This window comes from Nematolebias whitei, chromosome 11 (assembly GCF_014905685.2).
Source record: "Nematolebias whitei isolate Nwh7 chromosome 11, NemWhi1, whole genome shotgun sequence".
In the NCBI taxonomy this organism is placed as follows: Eukaryota; Metazoa; Chordata; class Actinopteri; order Cyprinodontiformes; family Rivulidae; genus Nematolebias; species Nematolebias whitei.
This window is the reverse complement of record NC_056508.1, coordinates 475,404-496,783: the sequence shown is the minus strand read 5'-3', so window position 1 is coordinate 496,783 and position 21,380 is coordinate 475,404. Positions and strand designations below refer to the sequence as shown.

Here is a 21,380-nt window from a genome sequence, read left to right as displayed (position 1 = left end):
TGTGGACTAAGCCCCTCCATCTGCAACTGGGTACTAGACTTTTTAACAAACAGACCACAGTTAGTGAGGATCCACAACCTCTCCTCCTCCACCATAACCCTCAGCACTGGCTCTCCTCAGGGATGTGTGTTGAGCCCCCTCCTTTTTACTCTGCTCACATATGATTGTGCAGCTACCCATCCAGGCTGTCACATTGTAAAGTTTGCAGATGATACAACGGTGGTGGGATGCATCACAAACAATGATGAGTCCAGCTACAGGCAAGAGGTGGAACACCTGGAGAGCTGGTGCAAAGAGAATAACCTTCACATCAATGTGAAGAAGACAAAGGAGATGATTGTGGACTTCAGAAGGAACAAAAACATCTACACCCCCCTGAACATAAGAGGACCTGCGGTGGAAGTGGTCTCCAGCTACAAGTACTTGGGTGTACACATGAATGACAACCTCAGCTGGAGCAACAACACCACCAGCCTGATCAAGAAAGCTCATCAGAGACTCTACTTCCTCAGACGGCTGAGGCGAGCTGGTCTGGGAAGCTCAGTCCTCACCTCCTTCTACAGGTGTGCAGTGGAGAGCATCCTGTGCTCGAGCATCAATGTGTGGCATGGAGGCTGCACAGCTGCAGAAAGAAAAGCTTTGCAGAGAGTGGTGAAGGCTGCACAGAAATCTGTTGGAATCAGTCTCCCCACCATCACAGACATCTACACCTCCAGATGCAGGAAGAGGGCCACCTGCATCATGAAGGACCCCACTCACCCAGCACACACACTTTTTGCCCCACTCCCCTCAGGAAGGAGGTTAAGGAGCATTAAGTGTAGAACCACTAGACTGAGGAACAGCTTCTACCCTGAGGCTGTTAGACTCATGAATCTCTAACTAGAATAATCACTGTGAAAAACCATATCATGTTGCTGCTGATCTGTTTCATGTTGCTGCTGATCTGTTTCATGTTGCTGCTGATCTGTTTCAATGTTGATGTGTTCATGCGTGAACATCTGCTCACAGACTCATGTTCATGTTTGTGCTGATGTTCAATGTTTTATGTTATGAGTGCTTAGTGTATATTTAGTTGATGTTTTTCTTAGTTCATATCTTAGATGTTATCACTGTTTTTCTTATACATTTTATTGTTGGATGTAACTGGGACCCCGTGTACATAATTTCGCTCCACCACATGTACCACATGAGGTGCGAATGACAATAAAGAAACTCTGACTCTGACTCTGTTAGCCACAGTGCTGCTAACTCAGTCCTCAGGTTGTAGTTGGCTGCAAACTATGAACTGGATTTCCTGAATGTGAGGCGGGTCTTATTACTCTGGGTTCATGAGACACGCCTCCGTTCAGGAAATGCATTCCATAGTTTGAAGCTTCAACATTCATCATGGATCGGAAATATCGGCAGGTGGATCGGAAAAATCCAATACTTTTATTTTTTTTATTTATTTTATTTAGCCTTTATTTATCCAGGTAGTCTCATTGAGCCACGAGAACTCATTTTCAAGAGACCTGTTTAGGGAGCACATGGTGGGGGTTAAGGGCCTTGCTCATGGGCCCAGGGTGGAGCGAATGAGGGTGGGGGCAAGTGTGGGTGTTTCACCTACCCCACCCACAATTTTTTGATGTTGTCGGGGCTGGGGCGTGAACCGGCGATCTTCGGATAACAGGCCCACCTCTCTAACCTCTGCGCCACCACTCCCCCGATACGTAAATTATGCTGGTATCAGAGGCTGATACCGATACTGGATCGGATCGGCCCCATCCCTACTAAAAAACTTAGTTGGTTGTTGTGTAACCGAAGTAAACACCAGTTCGATTTCGTATAGGCTTTGCCCTTTAAGGCTATCGCTAGTGGGTTTATCCCTACGCGCGCAGCGCAGCACTGAAAACTTTAGTCCACGCCCACCTAGTGTGTGGGCCTCATCCCCGGTCTGTATAAATTACGGTGAGAGCGGGTAATCGGCTCCCAGTCGCTAGTCGCTGGACGATGCCACCGCCTAATCTAACGTGTTTTTTTTTCTTGCGGTGAATTGGATGATTCCCTCGAAAAAGGCGTTGTTGGCAGCAGCTCCGCTGAGTGTTTTTTTCTGTGGTGGGACGCTATGCGCGGGACGACGCCACCGCCTTCTTTGACGCAGAGTTACGCAGTGAATCGAATGATTCCACCAAGAAAGGCGATGCGGAGCTGCCCCCTCCCTCCTGGAGAGCATAGTGACGGAAGACGAGCGGCCGAGTGGATGCTCAGCCACCTCGGATCTTCCCACGTCGGCGACCACACCGCTCTCAGCCATCGGCGCCCTCCTCTCGGAGCTGCCCGGCATAATCCAGGAGGATTTTAACACAAGGGACTTTCCGTCCCTCGCCTCCTTCCGCCCTGATTGGATGATCTGGCGGCAAGGTTGGCTCCACCCCGGCTTGTCGCCCTGACCCCATTTGGCCTTGCTGTCCAGCTGTGACGTCACACTAGAACGAGGCTGCAGCTGGGCCCGGCAAGCTGAAGACATCCGTCTCCACTTTCGTCTCCATCTCCAGAGTGGAGGGTTTTACCGATCTGTGTTTATCCTTCGGTCCCCCTCCGCCCCCTCGAATCCAAGCCTGGTGGTGGCACATGGGGCAAAAGCTTCCAGGATGGACCAGCAACCTGTCCCTCCAGGGAAGCATGACCAGATGGTGACAAGGTCTCCAACCGAGCTCACCAGCGCTCATTCCAGACGGCCGCAGCAAACAACAATGTTGCCCTGCTGGCCTACAACATTTCTAAGAGGCTGGAGGAAGCAGACCTGCTGGAGGAGACAAAGAGCTCTCTCTGTAAAGCTGCTGATGTCATCTTAAACATGTGCCACCTCTGCGGTCTGCCTTTCCCGCATCACCGCCTGGATGACCATGATCCAGAGGACCACTTGGCTCAGCCTCTCGCCATTCTTGTCCGAGAGGCTGCAGAAGGACCTGCTGGAGGGCCCCATCACCCCAGAGGCGCTGTTCGGGGCCAACTTCAGGACAATCCTTGAGAAATCGCAGAGGTCCGAGGAGGTCTCAGAGACTGTAAACCATCTGGTGACATCACAGTCCTCCGCCCACCCCTCCGCCTTGGCCAGCAACAGCAGCAGAGGCGCTCCACAGCTGCAGCAGCGACTTCACACCCCGCTCCTCCGCCGGCCCCCTCCACCAGGTAACAGATCCTTGAGGGTGTAGTGAACCAGATGACCTCAAATCTACCAGATGGACAGAGACTGTTATTTTCATTGATCTGAATAAGTCTGGGCCATCTGATGAACTTTCTTTCTTGAATTAATCAAGCAGAAAAGACAATCCTCTATAATCATTACTGTTTTACAAATGTTTTGATAATCAAATTGTGTTAGTTCACTCAATGCTTTACAGGTTGAAAAGAACTACTCATTTTTATTTTACATAAACAGTAAGTAATGATTTTTGTTCCTCATTCAGAGAAGAAATCACCTGAATAAGCATTCCTTGATTTTCTGTCTGAAATGAGCAAGCTGTCGTAAGTGTGTGAAAGGTTGGTTTTCGGTCAACTAAAATGTTTACCGAGAAAAATGTCATGTTTAAACTTTTTCAGAAGATTACCAAGAGTAGACTCCAAAAAGTCTGCTGCTTCTGCAATAATCTTTTCTGTATGTTAAACAAGTTTCATTCTCTGACCTCGACTGTTGATAAACACCTTACGTCAAAACCACACCTCTTTCTGGTCCTTCCACGAATCAGAAAGCTCTAAATTGAACAGGAAGTAAACTCATTTAAAAATGTGACAACTTCCCAGTTCAAGTCAGAATTCGAGATTTTCAGAATTCCAAGAGAATGAGAGCTGACAACAGATTGAGAGTTCTGGAGAACGTGAGAGTTCCAAGATTGAGAGTGCAGTCGGTTCTGAAAGCTTCAGAGCAATGAAGAATCCAGAGGTTTTTTGGGGATTATAATTCTGTTTTGAGCTAATCAACGCACGACTTTCTGAAGGTTTGGTAGCTCTCGACGGAGACGCTGAAACGAGTCAGAAAGGAACTACATCCAACGCTGATTCATCATCAACAGGTAGATGGTTCTATTTTGACCAAGTGTACCGTGAGAAGCTGAGATCGGACGGAGCGTGCAACTTCTGGTCAAACAGATTAAATTCCCTCACACATTTCCTCTGTAAGATAAATCTCAATTTAATCTTAAACTCTTCTCTCTCATAAATCAGTACAGATATTTTTAGAAATGTCTGAAGCAAAGTCCTCAAATCACCGCCGAGTGATTTGAAGTTCATTTTCTGTGAAACTGTCTGTTATTATTTTCATATTTTGCCAAATTAATGTAAATGTTTGATGTTAAACTTTGATTTTGAAAATAAATGATTCCATTCATTTGATGGGTCAAAGATAAATAACGTCTCTCGTTCACATTTCTGTTAAATTCAATGCACGGCATTTACAGTCAGAAAAATGAAGAACTCGTGAATATTGTATGCATATATAATTCATATATTTGTCATACAACAAGTGACTCGTACCTCACGTGACTCACTACAAGGGGAAGGTATGTGTTTTTTGATGATGTATGTTTTTGATATAAAACAGAAACACCTCTGAAAGTAAAGTTTTCATCTGAGACTGTCAGATCAGCTGATCTCACAGCTGCCTCTCTTCACACATTTCCCACACAGAACGAGCCAGTAACCTCTAAACAGCGTTTTAAATGGCACCACAGTTCAGTAAATATCACAAAACACTCGTCTGCCACGTCAGCTAAAAATATGTTTTTTCAGCAGACCGAGTCCGGTAAAATCCCCCGTTTTTCAGCCAGAGCCCGTTTTTAATTTCTGCTGTTTTTCTGCCCACTCACAGCGCAGAGGGAGTAAACGTGTTTCTCCACAACAGCTGCAGCCTCCACCAAAACGGCGTCTTACTCAGAAAGCGCTCACGTCTACTCTCAGTGCGCACCTCCTCTCCGTGCGCGCCGGCTCACCTCAGCTCTATGTGAGACCGCAGCCTGGGCTCAGCACAGAGGCACACATACAGCCCTTTTTTCTGTCGGAGCCCTCCTTGGGTTCCCCCCGGAGAATCTCTGGAGCGAGTGGTGGCAGTAAGGATTTTTAGTCTGGTTGACGTTCATGAGAAACATGACACAATACAAATGCATGCCTGCTCTCCGAGCGTTACTCAGAGTGGCAGCGAGTGTGTTCCCTGGACAGATGGACGGACTGTCTGATCAGAAGGGGTTACATGCTGCAGTTTGCAGCTCAACCCCCACCATTCAGAGGGATTATAGAGACTGTTCTGTCTTCTCCAGAACAGAGCTCATCTGCTGGAGAACTTCACCAGAACAACTGGTTTTCACCTCCATAGATCTGAAGAGTGCATATTTTCACATTTCCATAATTCTGAAACACCCCACGCATGTTCTCAAAATGCGTAGAGACGGCACTGCAGTCGTTACACATGGCAGGAATAAGAATTATTTTTATATGGACAATCTGCTCTTATTAGCTTGGTCCAGTTAGAAAGCTGTCGCACAGACCAAAACGCTAGTGTTACACCTGCTAAACCTGGGGTTTCTATAAACTGGGAAAAATTTCCGTTCATCCGTCCCAGATGATTGTTTATCTGGAAGTGGAGCTAAACTCAACTACAATGAGAGCCCGTTTATCACAGCTGAGAGCCGAAGCTCTATTAGCTTAGCTCTGCCGTGTCAACCCATCTCTGCCGTGTCAACCAAGCTCCGCCGTGTCAAACCCTGCAGCATAGTGACAGTTCTGCCTGTCATGCAACTCCTGGGACGATGTCAGCGGCCCACATCGTGGTTCCGCTGGGTCTACTTCACATGAGACGCCTTCACATGAAGCGCTGCTCCCGGCTTAAGAGGAGAGGATGCCGGGCGGGGGTTATGGTGAGGTTATGAGCTAACGCTAAAGCCGGTAAACTCCCCATGCCATCTCTCTTTCTGTCGAATGTCCCCTCGTTGGACAACAAGGTGGATTTACTTCGTCTGAGAGCGGGCGCCTCAGAAGAGATGAAGAAGTGTGCGGTGCTTTGCCTCACGGAAACGTGGATTACAAGCGAAATGCCGGATACAGTCTTCCAGCTGGATGACAGACTTTTTTTTCGAGCGGACGGCTGCAGCAAGCTAACGGGATAATCACTGGGAGGCGGAGTGTGCATTTACGTGAGTAAAAGTTGGTGCACTAACTGTACTGTTGTAAATAGCTCATGCTCAAAGGCTTTGAAGCAAATAACAGTGAAATGCCGGCCACATTATCTACCCCGCGAGTTCACGATGACTTTTATCACAGTTGTTTACATTCCTCCGGACGCTAATGCTAATGAATCACTGCAGGAGTTACATGATATCATCAGCTCGCTGCAGAGCAAACACCCCGAGGCTCTTTACGTTGTAGCCGGAGACTTTAACCACGTGAATCTAAAGGACCGTCTCCCAAGCTTTAATCAACATGTGACAATTCCGACATGTGGAGACAAGACGCTGGACCGTGTTTACACGAACGTAAAAGATGCATACAAAGCCGAACCCCACCCCCACCTAGGACTGTCAGACCACATCTCAATCTTCCTGGCTCCTGCTTACATGCCCCCGCTGAGACGCTCCAGACCGGTACAAAAGAAAGTTAAATGCTGGATCCAGGACAGTGGCCCCATACTGAGAGATTGTTTTGGTCGAACAGACTGGCAGGTTTTCAGAGAAGCTGCTGAAAATGGAGGTTCGCTTGATCTTGACCAATACACATCCTCAGTTCTGGCTTACATTAGTACATGTACTGACACCGTCTCCACTAACAGAAATGTTAAAAGCTACCCAAACAGAAAACCTTGGCTGAATGCAGAGGTGCGTACCCTGCTGGAAGCCAGGAACTCTGCCTTCAGGTCTGGAAACTCAGAGGAGCTGAGTAGGCCAAGAAAAGAGCTGGCTGCTGGTATTAAGAGGGCCAAGGCCACATATGCAAAGAGGATCGAGGGTCAATTCATCTCACAAGACCCTCGGAGCATGTGGAGGGGCATTAAGTGCATAACAGATTATAAAGGAAGGAGCGAACAATGACCCAAAGACCCGTCTCTGCCTGATGCCCTCAACAAGTTCTATGCACGCTTTGAAGACCCGAACAGACCACCCAGCACCAGACTCACCTCACCACCGGATGAAGAGCATCTCAGCGTGACCTCAGCCGAAGTAAGGAGTACCTTCAGGAGGATTAATCCACACAAAGCAACTGGCCCAGACAACATCCCCGGAAAAGTGTTGAAGGAATGTGCTGATCAGCTCTGCGAGGTGCTGACAGACATATTTAACACTTCACTTACCCTGGAGACAGTTCCCACCTTCCTGAAGACTGCCACCATCATCCCAGTCCCAAAAAAGCTCTACAGTGACTGGTCTGAATGACTATCGGCCAGTGGCCCTCACCCCGATAGTTGCTAAATGCTTAGAAAAACTGGTCATGACTCACATCAAAACAACCATCAACATCAACGAGGACTCTCACCAGTACGCATACCGTGAGAACCGATCAACAGAGGACGCCATCTCCTCTGTGGTCCACACTGCACTCAACCACCTGGAGCAGAAAAACTCTTATGTCCGTATGCTCTTTGTGGACTTCATATCCGCCTTCAACACCATGATCCTCCAAACCCGGATGGACAAACTAACCACACTAGGACTAAGCCCCTCCATTTGCAACTGGGTACTAGACTTCTTAACAAACAGACCACAGTTAGTGAGGATCCAAAACTTATCCTCATCCACCATAACCCTCAGCACTGGCTCTCCTCAGGGATGTGTGTTGAGCCCCCTCCTGTTTACTCTGCTCACGTATGATTGTGCAGCTACCCATCCAGGCTGTCACATTGTAAAGGTTGCAGATGATACAGCGGTGGTGGGATGCATCACAAACAATGATGAGTCCAGCTACAGGCAAGAGGTGGAACACTTGGAGAGCTGGTGCAAAGAGAATAACCTTCACATCAATGTGAAGAAGACAAAGGAGATGATTGTGGACTTCAGAAGGAACAAACACACCTAGAGGTCCTTCTCAAAAAATTAGCATATTGTGATAAAGGTCATTATTTTCCATAATGTAATGATAAAAATGAAACTTTCATATATTTCAGATTCATTGCACACCAACTGAAATATTTCAGGTCTTTAATTGTTTTAATACTGATGATTATGGCATACAGCTCATAAAAACCCAAAATGCCTGTCCCAAAAAATTAGCATATCATGAAAAGGTTCTCTAAACAAGCTATTAACCTAACCATCTGAATCAACGACGTAACTCTAAACACCTGCAAAAGATTCCTGAGGCTTTTAAAAACTCCAAGCCTTGTTCATTACTCAAAACCACAACCATGGGTAAGACTGCCGACCTGACTGCTGTCCAGAAGGCCATCATTGACACCCTCAAGCAAGAGGGTAAGACACAGAAAGAAATTGCTGAACGAATAGGCTGTTCCCAGAGTGCTGTATCAAGGCACCTCAGTGGGAAGTCTGTGGGAAGGGAAAAGTGTGGCAGAAAACGCTGCACAACGAGAAGAGGTGACCGGACCCTGAGGAGGATTGTGGAGAAGGGCCGATTCCAGACCTTGGGGGACCTGCGGAAGCAGTGGACTGAGTCTGGAGTAGAAACATCCAGAGCCACCGTGCACAGGCGTGTGCAGGAAATGGGCTACAGGTGCCGCATTCCCCAGGTCAAGCCACTTTTGAACCAGAAACAGCGGCAGAAGCATCTCGCCTGGGACTGCTGCTGAGTGGTCCAAAGTTATGTTCTCTGATTACAGTAAATTTTGCATTTCCTTTGGAAATCAAGGTGCCAGAGTCTGGAGGAAGACTGGGGAGAAGGAAATGCCAAAATGCCAGAAGTCCAGTGTGAAGCACCCACAGTCATTGATGGTCTGGGGTGCCATGTCAGCTGCTGGTGTTGGTCCACTGTGTTTTATCAAGGGCAGGGTCAATGCAGCTAGCTATCAGGAGATTTTGGAGCACTTCATGCTTCCATCTGCTGAAAAGCTTTATGGAGATGAAGATTTCATTTTTCAACACGACCTGGCACCTGCTCACAGTGCCAAAACCACTAGTAAATGGTTTACTGACCATGGTATTACTGTGCTCAATTGGCCTGCCAACTCTCCTGACCTGAACCCCATAGAGAACCTGTGGGATATTGTGAAGAGAAAGTTGAGAGACACAAGACCCAACACTCTGGATGAGCTTAAGGCTGCTATCGAAGCATCCTGGGCCTCCATAACACCTCAGCAGTGCCACAGGCTGATTGCCTCCATGCCACGCCGCATTGAAACAGTCATTCATGCAAAAGGATTCCCGACCAAGTATTGAGTGCATAACTGAACATGATTATTTGAAGGTTGGTGTTTTTTGTTTTAAAAACACTTGTCTTTCATTGGTGGGATGAAATATGCTAATTTTTTGGGACAGGCTTTTTGGGTTTTCATGAGCTGTATGCCATAATCATCAGTATTAAAACAATTAAAGACCTGAAATATTTCAGTTGCTGTGCAATGAATCTGAAATATATGAAAGTTTCATTTTTATCATCACATTATGGAAAATAATGACCTTTATCACAATATGCTAATTTTTTGAGAAGGACCTGTACACACCCCTGAACATAAGAGGATCTGTGGTGGAAGTGGTCTCCAGCTACAAGTACTTGGGTGTACACCTGAACAACAACCTCAGCTGGAGCAACAACACCACCAGCCTGATCAAGAAAGCTCATCAGAGACTCTACTTCCTCAGACGGCTGAGGCGAGCTGGTCTGGGAAGCTCAGTCCTCACCTCCTTCTACAGGTGTGCAGTGGAGAGCATCCTGTGCTCCAGCATCAACGTGTGGCATAGAGGCTGCACAGCTGCAGAACGAAAAGCTTTGCAGAGAGTGGTGAAGGCTGCACAGAAGTCTATCGGAGTCAGCCTCCCCACCATCACAGACATCTACACCTCTAGATGCAGGAAGAGGGATGCACCGATCCACTTTTTTTTACTTCAGATCCTATCCCAATACCTAAATCTGAATATCGTCCGATACCGATCCAGTTCCGATAGCATGATCATCAATGATTTTACATGAGGCTGTAATAATCTCCTCTCAAGTACAATTTGTACAAATATATGCATGCATGTCAAAAAAGGCAACATGAGGTAAGTTGTATTATTGTTGGATAAGTTTTAAAGTTAGAATTAAATTCTGCTAACACAAACATGTTTATTTTTATTCCTAGCTTTAAAGTGGATATTAAAGTGATTAATTTAAGTGATTGTTTAAAGTTATTTTATATTTTTTTAAATAAGGGGCAGATATAAGATTTTTTTTTCTTCTTTCTGCACTCTTTTCATTCAATGTTTTTCTTTTTGATGTTTTTTTTTTGTTTCTTTTAAATAAATGAATTAAATTAAATTAAATATTAAAAGTCTTTAAACACCTGCTAAGTTCATGGCATAAACCAACAGACATGTTCCTGTTTTTAGTATTTTACATCACTTTATAATGTAACTGTCTTTTGTTATTAATATAATTTTCAAATCATGTTTTTTATGATTGTCTACTGTTGTACTGATAAATATCTCCTGGAGGGTAAACTATATCTTGACTGCAAGTATCAAACTGTGAAATCCTTCTTTTTCTACAACTGATAGTGGTTGGTCATTAATTATGATGAAGTTTAGCAACTCCTCTGTAAACATTTGAGCTCCGTGGTTTAAGCGACGTCTTCTTCTTGTTCAGTCTGAAGCAGGCAGCCTGATTTGGGGCAGCCGCGCTCAGTCTGTCCCTCCTCAGAGACGGGCAGACTGAGCGAGGCAGATTGGACGCGGCTGGCCGGGGTCGAGTCGCCTGTTGTGGGTTGAGCAAAGAGCAGCGCCCTGTTGAAGCCCCGGAGCTCGAATGTCCAACATAAAACTAACTTTACCGTGGTTTAATGTGGCGCTATGGCTCTGCAGATATTGCACGTTGCTGTCTTGTTTTGTGGTGTTTAGTGTAAAATACTTCCACACAGCGGACATGTTTAGATGAAAAGTTTGTTAGCTGTTAGCCACAGTGCTGCTAACTCAGTCCTCATGTTGTAGCTGCTGCAAACTATGAACTGGATTTCCAGAATGTGAGGCGGGTCTTATTACTCTGGGTTCATGAGACACGCCTCCGTTCAGGTAATCCATTCCATAGTTTGAAACCAACGTGCATCATGGATCAGAAATATCGGCAGGTGGATCGGAAAAATCCGATACCTAAATTATGCTGGTATCGGAGGCCGATACCGATACTGGATCGGATCGGCCCCATCCCTAACTTTGATAACAGGTTCTGTTTTAAATGTGCTCTATAAATAAAGTTGGCTTGACTTGACTTGACCAGATCCATTTAGAAAAGATGGGCCTCCCACAGAGTGTGGTGCGTACGTTCAGGTTGCACGAGCTGCTTCTACCACAACGCTGTACACATCAAGTGGACAGTTTTTCAGCGCTGGTGCACAGAGAAAGGCGTGGAGGCCATCTCATGGCCACTAGGTAGCATGCTGACCTTTCTGTAGCAGCTGATGGACAGAGATCTAGCGTTCAGCACAATTAAAACTTATACTGCAGCTATTTCTTCCTGTCACGAGGGCTTTGGTGACAGAACAGTTCTTAATCCCCCGTTGATGAAGCGTTTCCTGAAGGTGTACGTAGACACAAACCTGTGCCACGTGCACTAGCTCCACAGTGAGACCTAATGATGGTCCTGCATGCTCTGATCAAAGCTCCTTCTGAGCCTTTAGATCAGGTTTTACTTAAACTCTGTCATTAAAACAGCCCTGCTGTTAGTTCTAACGTCGGCAAAGAGAGTGAGTGATTGTCTGTCTCTCTGTTGCTCCCTCATGTCTCAGAATTCAAGCTGACGGCAGTTCAGCTGTACTGCATTTTAACCCTGCTCTGAAAAGCATCACAAGCTCATTCAGATCGAGAGTGATAACCTTGGATGGGTTTTATCCTCTTCCTCATTATTCTGAGGAGAAAGCAACATCTCACCTCCTTCTGTCTCATGCGCACATTTTTCATGTTATGTGGCGCACACGGCCACACTATATAGAGGACGTCCTCTACCCACCCAGCGCCTCTCACACTGGTTGTGTGGGGCTATTTCTGAAGCTTACAGTTCATCTGGACTGGATCCTCCAGAGAATCTCAGCGCATTCCACCAGAGGGTTTTCATCCTCCATGGCTCTGTATGGAGGGATGACAGTAGAGAATATTTGTATGGCAGCTGCCTGGTCATTGCCATGTTCAATTATTCATTTTTATCTTTGTGATGATTCTACTTTCTCCATGACCCAATCTGTTCTCAGGGTTCTGACAGAATGATTATTATTTGTTTCATGGAGCCTCACTTTTGAGCTCACACCATGCCTGCATGCAGTCGCAGTGTGAGATATTTATTATCAGTCACAAGTTGATGACTGCTGATTTTATCGTTATTAATCTGTTATCAACTGTTGGTCTGCTCTGTTCATCGTTACACTGTTACAATTCATATCCTCTGTTGTTCCTATTCACAGCAGCAGGTCTGCTATCTCAGCCTTTTTTCCTCACCAGAGATTTTCTCCGGTGCGCTCCTGCGCATGGGGCACGCAATTACGCAGTGCGTAATTACGCACACAGAAGGCTGAGTGATGAAATTTTTTTTTTGTGCAAGCAGGTGCTTCATGTTGTATCTGAATGGACCCAGTGAGGCATAGACTACATCCTACTTAGCCTTTAACCCACCAGTGACAGCCTTAAAGGGCGGAGCCTATACGAAATAGAATGTTGGTTACATACTTTAACCCCAGATTCTATGAGTATAGGCGCAGCCCTTTAAGCTCTGGGCCTCACTGGTTCCTAAATAGCTAAAGAAAAAAGCTATTTGGGAGTCGATTACCCGGTCTCACCGTAATTTATATGGACTGGGGATGAGGCCCACACAGTAGGTGGGCATGGACTAAAGTTTTCAGTGCTGCGCTGCGCGCCTTGGGATAAACCCACTAGCGACAGCCTTAAAGGGCTGCGCCTATACTCATAGAATCTGAGGTTATAGTACGTAACCAACGTTATCATTATTAAGAACGTTGATTTACCTGCTGTAAATCGGCTACTGATTATCACGGAGTAGAAAATCCGACATCATCCTCATCAGTTCTGGTCCATTCAGTGACCGATGTCGAGCTGTTAGACGAAGCGGTCCCTCTTGGCGTCAAATCTGTCAACTCGTATCCAAAATCCAGCTTTAACTTGATAAGTTTTTGCTTGCTGGGATTTTAACCCAAAGGAAAGTACTTACAGGGAGCGGACCGAGGCAGCACGCATGCGCATTAGGTGAATGTACAAAATTCACAGCGCCAACTAATATGTCATGGCAACAACAACGGATTTGTAGGGGTGGGGGTGGGGGATTCCTACAGATGCATGTAAACACAAAATCTGTCCGTGTCAACGCAGATGTTTTCCTCGAATCAACATCTGAACAAAACTATGTTTCCCCCTGCATGTCCGTGTAAATAGGGCCTCAGAGTTGCCACCCTCAGTCCTACATTCTTGACTTTTCTCTCTCTTTCTCGACACGTTTCCCTCCTCGTGGTCTTTGACTTACAGTCGGCACCCTGTTTGTCAACAGCATTGGTTGCGGTCATTGTTAACCCAGGCCTTGACCAATCCAGTATGTTGTTGCTTTGATAAATTTGCATTATAGTTTTGGCAAAACTGTTGTATATTGTATGCCCTTTCTGACACAACCTTGACCAATTTACCCAGGCTTGGGAATGGCACAAGAGACACACTGGATTGTTCTCCCTAGTAGCTGTTTTTTATGACCAGTAAACCACTTGCAAACCTAATGTGAATCTGATTTGCTTAACTTCATGGTTGATAACAGCCATGCTAAATAAACAAGCCCCGTTCCACTCATTGTTTTCTTAGATTCTTGGGGGTGGCCAAAGCTCAAAAACTGTCAACCATTACATCAGTCGCTTTCCCCTCCCAATATCGGTATCAGCGACAGTCAAAAATTCCATATTGGTCAGGTTCTACTAGGAAATTTTTCAGCAGTACAAATTGTGGAGACAGCCAGGTTGAATGCAGAGACAGACAAGTGGAGATATACTGGTGGAGAAAGACAGGTTGAATGTGACATTCATCCCAACTGTCTACATACTCTCCACATGTCTGTTTCCACCCATATCTGCGGACAAACATTTGATCAGGTAATCTTCAAGCTGTGACCTGTTGGCAAGAATAGCTGGAATTCCACTACAGCCCACCACAGCCACCAGCTGCTACAGCCAATCAGGTGACAATGCAATGATATAAGACCAGCCCACTCCCCTCTCCTCTGTAATGATTGCCCTGAGGCAGACCTGTAACATGGAGAATAAAGTTGGAGCTGAACACTTGAGTGACTGCTCATTTATTACAACTGGTATTCATTTGTTCTACATTAGATACTCACAGGCGAAGTACTGCCATGGCTGATAGGTCAGTCCAAAGTCTGTGGACCTCTCAAGAACCCACAGGTCTGGACGAGGAGAATTGGCAAATTTAATCAAGACATAGGCCACGTGGAAGAGCTGCAGAGACACAGAAAGAAAAAATAATCTACATCAAAACTGCTATTAACAGGTTGTGGATCATTAGTTGCAGGATGGATCATTCAAAAAATTGTAGGTAGTCAGATCTGAATCTGAAACATATTTTACCTTAACAATAAAAAAGGATATACATTTTTGAAAGTCTTTCGGGAGCAAATGAGAAAAAAAGACAATGACACAGAAAAACAACAAATGCACAAGAATAATGAGATGATAAAAGATCTTATTTAAAACATTCAAGGAACAAGCTCCGTCTTATAATAAAGATATAAATGAGCTGATATCATGCTCTTGACTATGTCATGCTGCTGTATTCATTCATACCCATCTGCTGACTACGGACTCATGTTTGGGATGCTGTTTAATATACCGTATTATTTTTACATTATTAGTGTTTAGCCTTTAGCGTATATCTTAGATCGTTTAGCGTATTGTTTAGCATTCGTTTAGCGTAGTGGTTCCCAATCTGGGGGGCCCGACCCCCATGGGGGGCGCTAGAGAGCACAAGGGGGTCGCATAATATGTCTGCTTAGAGGTTGTAAAAATGTCATTTCATTTTCTGTGTGACAACTTTAGAAAATATGCGTTTAGTTTTAATTATAATGTTTGAAATTTCACCAAATCCTGATTAACACTGAAGAACCCTCATGTTGGTTATGTTTGAAGAGTTTTCTATAAAGTGTTATGTTAAAAACTAAAATTTGTACTGTCACTTTAATAGCGCTTTGTTATGACGTCAGTACTCAGCGTCCAGCTCTCAGATGGCAGCACGGTTGCCTGAGCGGAGGCAGGGAGTTATCGTTGGTCTGGGTTAAGCTCACTAGGGCTGCAACAACGAATCGATAAAATCGATAAAATCGATGGTTAAAAGTGTTGGCAATGAATTTCATTATCGATTCGTTGTGTCGTGCGATTAAGCGTCTCTCATGGCGCTGCAGATCCGTTTTGTTAATCTGCAGAGCATGGTCAATGCTGGCTGACTGAATAAAGTTTGAAAAGAAAATACTCTGCAGCGCGAGTTGAACAGAGCGAGGGGGAGCAGACAGAGGCTGTTTTCAAAGGAAATTAAGTAAATTTGACAAAATGACCGACGCAGAGAAAACTGTTAGACCCAAGTCCTCGACACTGTAGGAGCACTTGACAAAGATAAAAACTGTACAATATGCAGCTTTGAAAAGTGACAACCACACTGATGAAACGTCAACATGTCGGAGTCGTAAACTAACTTCACCACGATGTGGATGAAGGATCAGCAGCAGGTGAGTCTCTACAATATTCTACATTTGTTCTGTTTCCAAATGAGAAAACGTAACGTCAGTCTCTCTGTAGCTGAAGCTGCTGCTTGTTTGTTTGCTGATTAAAGGCAGTGATAGAGAACATGTGTTTTTATTCAATTTAATTGGTATAAGCAGTGTTTAAATGTGATTTATAAATAAATCTAACACAAAGATAATATCCTGATACATGCTCAATAATCCAGGTAGAAAAATCCTATTGTTAGCATGATTAACTCTGTCACTTACAATGTTTCCAAATATCTGGCGTCTGTACTCATCCCTTTAGTTGGCAGCTCAGAACACCACATACAGAACACCATGGACTTTGTGGATAAGGTGAGGGATGTCATCATGGAGACTGATGAAACAATGGTCTCTTTTGATGTCACATCACTTTTTATGTGCATTCCTGTTGATGATGCAGTAGAGGTGGTCAGTTTAAGATTAAAATCAGACACCACTCTGAGCAGCAGGACCACGCTTTCTACAGAACAACTGTGTCAACTCTTGAAACTGTGCCTGCAGTCAACCTACTTCACATATGGGGAGCAATATTATAGGCAGAAACATGGGTGTGCTATGGGGTCTCCAGTTTCTCCTATTGTTGCAAACCTGTTCATGGAGGAGGTAGAAAAGAGAGCCTTGACGTCCTTTTCAGGGACACCACCAAGTCATTGGTTCAGGTATGTTGACGACACCTGGGTTAAAATCAAATCTCAGGAAGTCCAACATTTTACTGACCACATCAACTCTGTGGATAAATACATCAAGTTCACACGAGAAGATGTAAAAAATGTCAGGTTGGCTTTCTTGGACTGTGTGGTCTCAGTCTCTGATAGAGGACTTTTGCAAACCGAAGTGTACCGCAAACCCACCCACACAGACCAGTATTTGCAGTTTGACTCCCATCACCCTTTGGAGCACAAGTTAGGAGTCATCAGGACTCTGTACCACAGAGCAGACAGCGTCCCCACTAGCTCAGGAGCCAGGCAGAAGGAGAAATCCCCCACAAGACAGGCTCTAGAGCAATGTGGATATCCTAACTGGGCCTTCCTGAAAGCAGAGAAGAAACCCAAGCAGGACTCCAGTCAGCCTTCAGGTGAAAAGGAGGAACCCAGACCCAGACCAGTGGTCATTCCATATGTTGAGGGGGTATCAGAGAAACTGAGACGTTTATTTTCTAAACATAACGTCCCAGTGGCTTTTAAACCCCAAAATACATTAAGATCCAGTCCCCCGGCACAAACAGAGTAATGTTGTGTATGTTGTTCAGTGTCAGGAGGGTGATCAGTCTTACATCAGGGAAACTAAACAGCCACTGGCCAAAAGGATGGACCAGCACAGAAGATCAACATCATCAGGCCAGGACTCTGAGGTCTACACTCATCTCCAGGCCAGCGGTCACTCTTTCAAGGATGAAGATGTTCACATCCTGGACAGAGAGGAACGATGGTTTGAGAGAGGAGTAAAGGAGGCCATCTTTGTGAAAAGAAATCGTCCATCGTTAAACAGGGGTGGAGCCTCCAGGTTCAACTGTCCCCCTCTTACAATGCTGTGATTGCTAGTATCACTCAGCCCTCTGTGAACAGTAAACAGCCATCAGGTGCTAATGATCCATTGTTAGGCTGATGGTCCTTCTTGAGCATGTGATCAGCTGGTTCTGGTTGTCAGCAGCAAACTGGTTGATCCACTCTGAGAAGGTGCTATTTAGGAGACTGAGCTGAATACAGCACCTCAGACTGAGGAAGTCTCTCGGATGAGAGACGAAACGTTTCTACATTTTTTTGCTTTGTTTTGTTTTTTGTTTTTTTTGTTTTCTTGTTTTTTGAATGTCCAGAGGACCAGATTGAACTTTTTTGCACAAAGATAATAATTTAATGATTAAGCTTCAACTTTTAATTTGCTGGCAAAGTCTGAAGACACTGCAGGTCTGGCAGGATGAATTGCATTTACACAGGAATTAAAGTAATTTATTACATCTCCTCAATTAAATGTAAATGTAAATGTGTAAATGGTAAATGGACTGTACTTATACAGCGCCTTTCTATCTGATCTAGATACTCAAAGCTCTTTACAACAATCTGTGCCTCATTTACCCATTCATACAGCCTATACTAGATCTCTACAAAGATAATTGAACAAATCATTCTAAAGAGACCAATCAGAGCTTTATCACATTCATACACTGATGGACACACATCAGAGGCTATGAGGGGTTCAGTGTCTTGCCCAGGGACACTTCAGCATGTGACTGCTGGTGGATTCGAACCCCCAACTCTTGCATTGGAGGACGACTGCTCTAACCACTATATATATTTTTGCGTACATTTATTTTTTATTGAAGCTATTTGACTAACTTTTTTTTTAATTATTCAATATTTTACTAACAGAATAGTCAAGTAGCACACCTGTTTTTTATGCGATTTGCTATGTCAGTCAAATTTTGGAATAAAGAGGTGGAAATTAAAACTTTTTTTGCCGATTCATTGATTAATCGAAAAATAATCGTCTGATTAATTGATTATTGGAATAATCGTTAGTTACAGCCCTAAAGCTCACATTTATTAGATATATAACATAAACATAAGCACATGCAGTTGTAAATGTTTAAATGTGTAAAAACACACAGAGGAGTCAGTTTTCTGACAACATAAGAACCGTTTTCTGTTCTAAACCAGGGAAAACTGTCAAAAGAATATAAAATACATACTGAATATAAAATACATACTGAATACAAAATACATACTGAATATAAAATGCGGAAAGAATATAAAGTACATACAGAATATAAAATACATACTGAATATAAAATGCGTAAAGAATATAAAATACATAGAGCAAAGTTAAGGATAAGCGAGTCTAAAGAGATGTGTTTTCAGAGCAGTCTTGAATATAGAAAGAGAGGTGGTGTTTCTTAAGTCAGGGGGTAGAGAGTTCCAGAGATGAGGAGCAGAGCAGGTGAAGGTCCTGCTCCCCATGGTGGAGAGGCGGGCAGAGGGTACATGGAGGTGTAGTGAAGAGGAGGATCTGAGAGAGCGAGAGGGGATGGAGATGTGTAGGAGGTCAGATAGGTACGGAGGGGAAAGGTTGTGGATAGCTTTGAAAGAGAAGAAGAATTTTGAAGACGATGCGTGATTTAACCGAGAGCCAAAGTCCAGAGTGTGGCCCTTTATGTGGGTTGGAAAGTTAATGAGCTGCTGGAAGCCACAGCTGTCGAGGCAGGATGTGAAGTCTCTGGTGAAGGGGTTGTTGTCTTCATCCATATGAATGTTGAAGTCTCCAAGCAGAATAATGTTGGGTGAAAGAGCTGAGAGATGGGCGATTAGAGTAGCAAAGTCATTTATAAAAGAGTTGTTGATTTTGGGCGGACGGTAGAAGGTGGCAACAACGGTGGGGGTAGGGCCGGAGAGTAGACACACAGTGTGCTCAAAGGAGGGAGAGGGAGGTGTGTGAACCGGCGTGACCTTCCAGTTCTCGCGGTGAATTATCGCGAGACCTCCTCCGCGGCCGGACTCGCGGGATTTGGCGATGTAAACAAACCCCGGTGGGGTAGATTCATTCAGATGGAAAAAGTCATTTTGTTGTTGCCACGTTTCTGTTAGACAAATAAAATCTAGCTTACGGTCAGATATTAGATCTTGAATAAGCTGACCTTTGCCAGTGAGTGAGCAAACGTTCAGAAGGCCAAACTTTGCAGAGGAGGAGTTGGTAGCGACTGGAGCATTAGCCGACTGAGCTAGGCTAGCTAACATGCTACTACTGTTAGCAGCCCAAGTATTGCAGCGTGTAGAATGGTGAGAGTCAGACCAGATGGAGTTTACGGGGTTAGTCTTGTCAGAGTATAGTCTACGGCAGGAGCCACGGTGACTGTATCTCCGGCGAGGATGGAAGGGAATGTCCTGAGGAGGGAGCACAGGTGGCACGGCCGGTAGGAAATGAAGTCGAAGGAGCTCGATCACTGAGTAATGGAGGAGGCCAGACGCCGGGTGGTGGTGGATGAGCAGCTGGAGAGTCCAAACCAGAAGAGGCAGCAGGTAAATCCTAATGAACCGCATGGTTGATATTGAGACGGATCAGAGACTTGGGGTAGTGGAAAAAGCAGGAAGGATTGAATAAAACAGAAACAAGAAAAAAGAAAAAACAAGAAAAAAGCACGACGAGCAACGGCAGCCAGGATGTGGCAGCGTTCACTCGCCGGAAGTGAGTTGAATCAAGGTTGAATGTGTAGATGAACATATCCTGAGATATTCACCTGATTAAAACGGATTCTTTCATTTTTCTGGACTGAATATAAACGTGCATTGAATTTAATAAAATGTAACGTGAGACGTTATGTATCTTTGACCCATCAAAATGAATGTGGTCATTTATTTACAGAATCAAAGTTTAACATCAAACATTTACATTAATTTGGCAAAATATGAAAATAACAACATAATTAATCAGCAAGCTGTACAATTATGATCAAGTATCCACACGGCGGTGGATGAGCACTTTACACAGATATTTCTAAAATATCTGGAATGATTTCTACTTGATAGAAGAATTTAAAGATGGAAAATGAAGTTTAAAGGGAGTAAAAGATGGTGTGTGAGGGAGAGTGTTGACCAGAACCGACACTCTCCATTCGAACCCAGCTTTCCTCGGTACGCTCGGGAGTGAACTTGACTCGTTACCTCTCTGAAGATGAATCAGCGGATACGGAGTTCCAGTTAACGCTACCTGTCCAGCGTCTCCATAGGATGGCTGTGACTCGTCTGAAGTAGTGACGATATTCCGTCTGACACAAGTTCACCTCAGCCAGTGGACCTCACATGAGTGGGGTTCGTCCGAGTTCCACTCAGAGGTGGAAGATGTTATAATCCCAATCTCGGAAGAGCCTTATCATGGCTGGACTTCTGTTCTCCCAAACGCCTGGAGCTGCAAACTCTCCAGCCCGACTCCAACGGCAACTCCGACCCAACATCAAACTCTGAGAGAACTAGGAAGTACCGACATTTCCGGTTCATTTGGGAGTTTTCTTATTGGTCAATGTCGACCAGACAGGGGTGTGTTTTGTGACGTAAAAGGTTACTAGAAGTCAGAAAACAGCAAGAATGTTATGGAACAGATTGAAAATGTTTTTCAGACAGCCGAGAGAAATGTTTGGGCGAGTTTGGAGAAACAGGTGCCAACTTCTCTGTTTACGTCTGAGAGGATTTAAAAACAAGACAGTTGTTCCAACACTTGTCTGCTTCGACTCCGACCTTGGAGCAAACGTACACTGCTCATTCAAAGACAGGAAATCAGAAAATGCATAATTACTCTGTAACAGGCCTTAACATGAATTCTAACTTTGCATGAGGATTAAAAAATCATTGTTACTGTTTTCACAGTTAATTAAAAATGATTAGTTCACTGCAACATCTAAAATGGTTGAACTAAAACACTTTGATTATCAAACATTTGTAAAACAGTAATGATAATAGAAAAGAGAGTGT

The 21,380-nt window shown here is 44.6% G+C and overlaps 1 protein-coding gene across 1 annotated transcript in view; it reads right to left on the bottom strand.

The window, feature by feature from the left end:
• The window catches only part of LOC119417417 (laminin subunit alpha-5), a gene marked incomplete at its 3' end in the record, with an annotated part of 231,477 nt that overhangs the window by 114,084 nt on the left and 96,013 nt on the right, over nt 1-21,380 (bottom strand). The window contains 1 exon segment of the mRNA XM_037684619.1: nt 14,485-14,602. Within this exon segment, the coding sequence (XP_037540547.1) occupies nt 14,485-14,602 (118 nt within the window).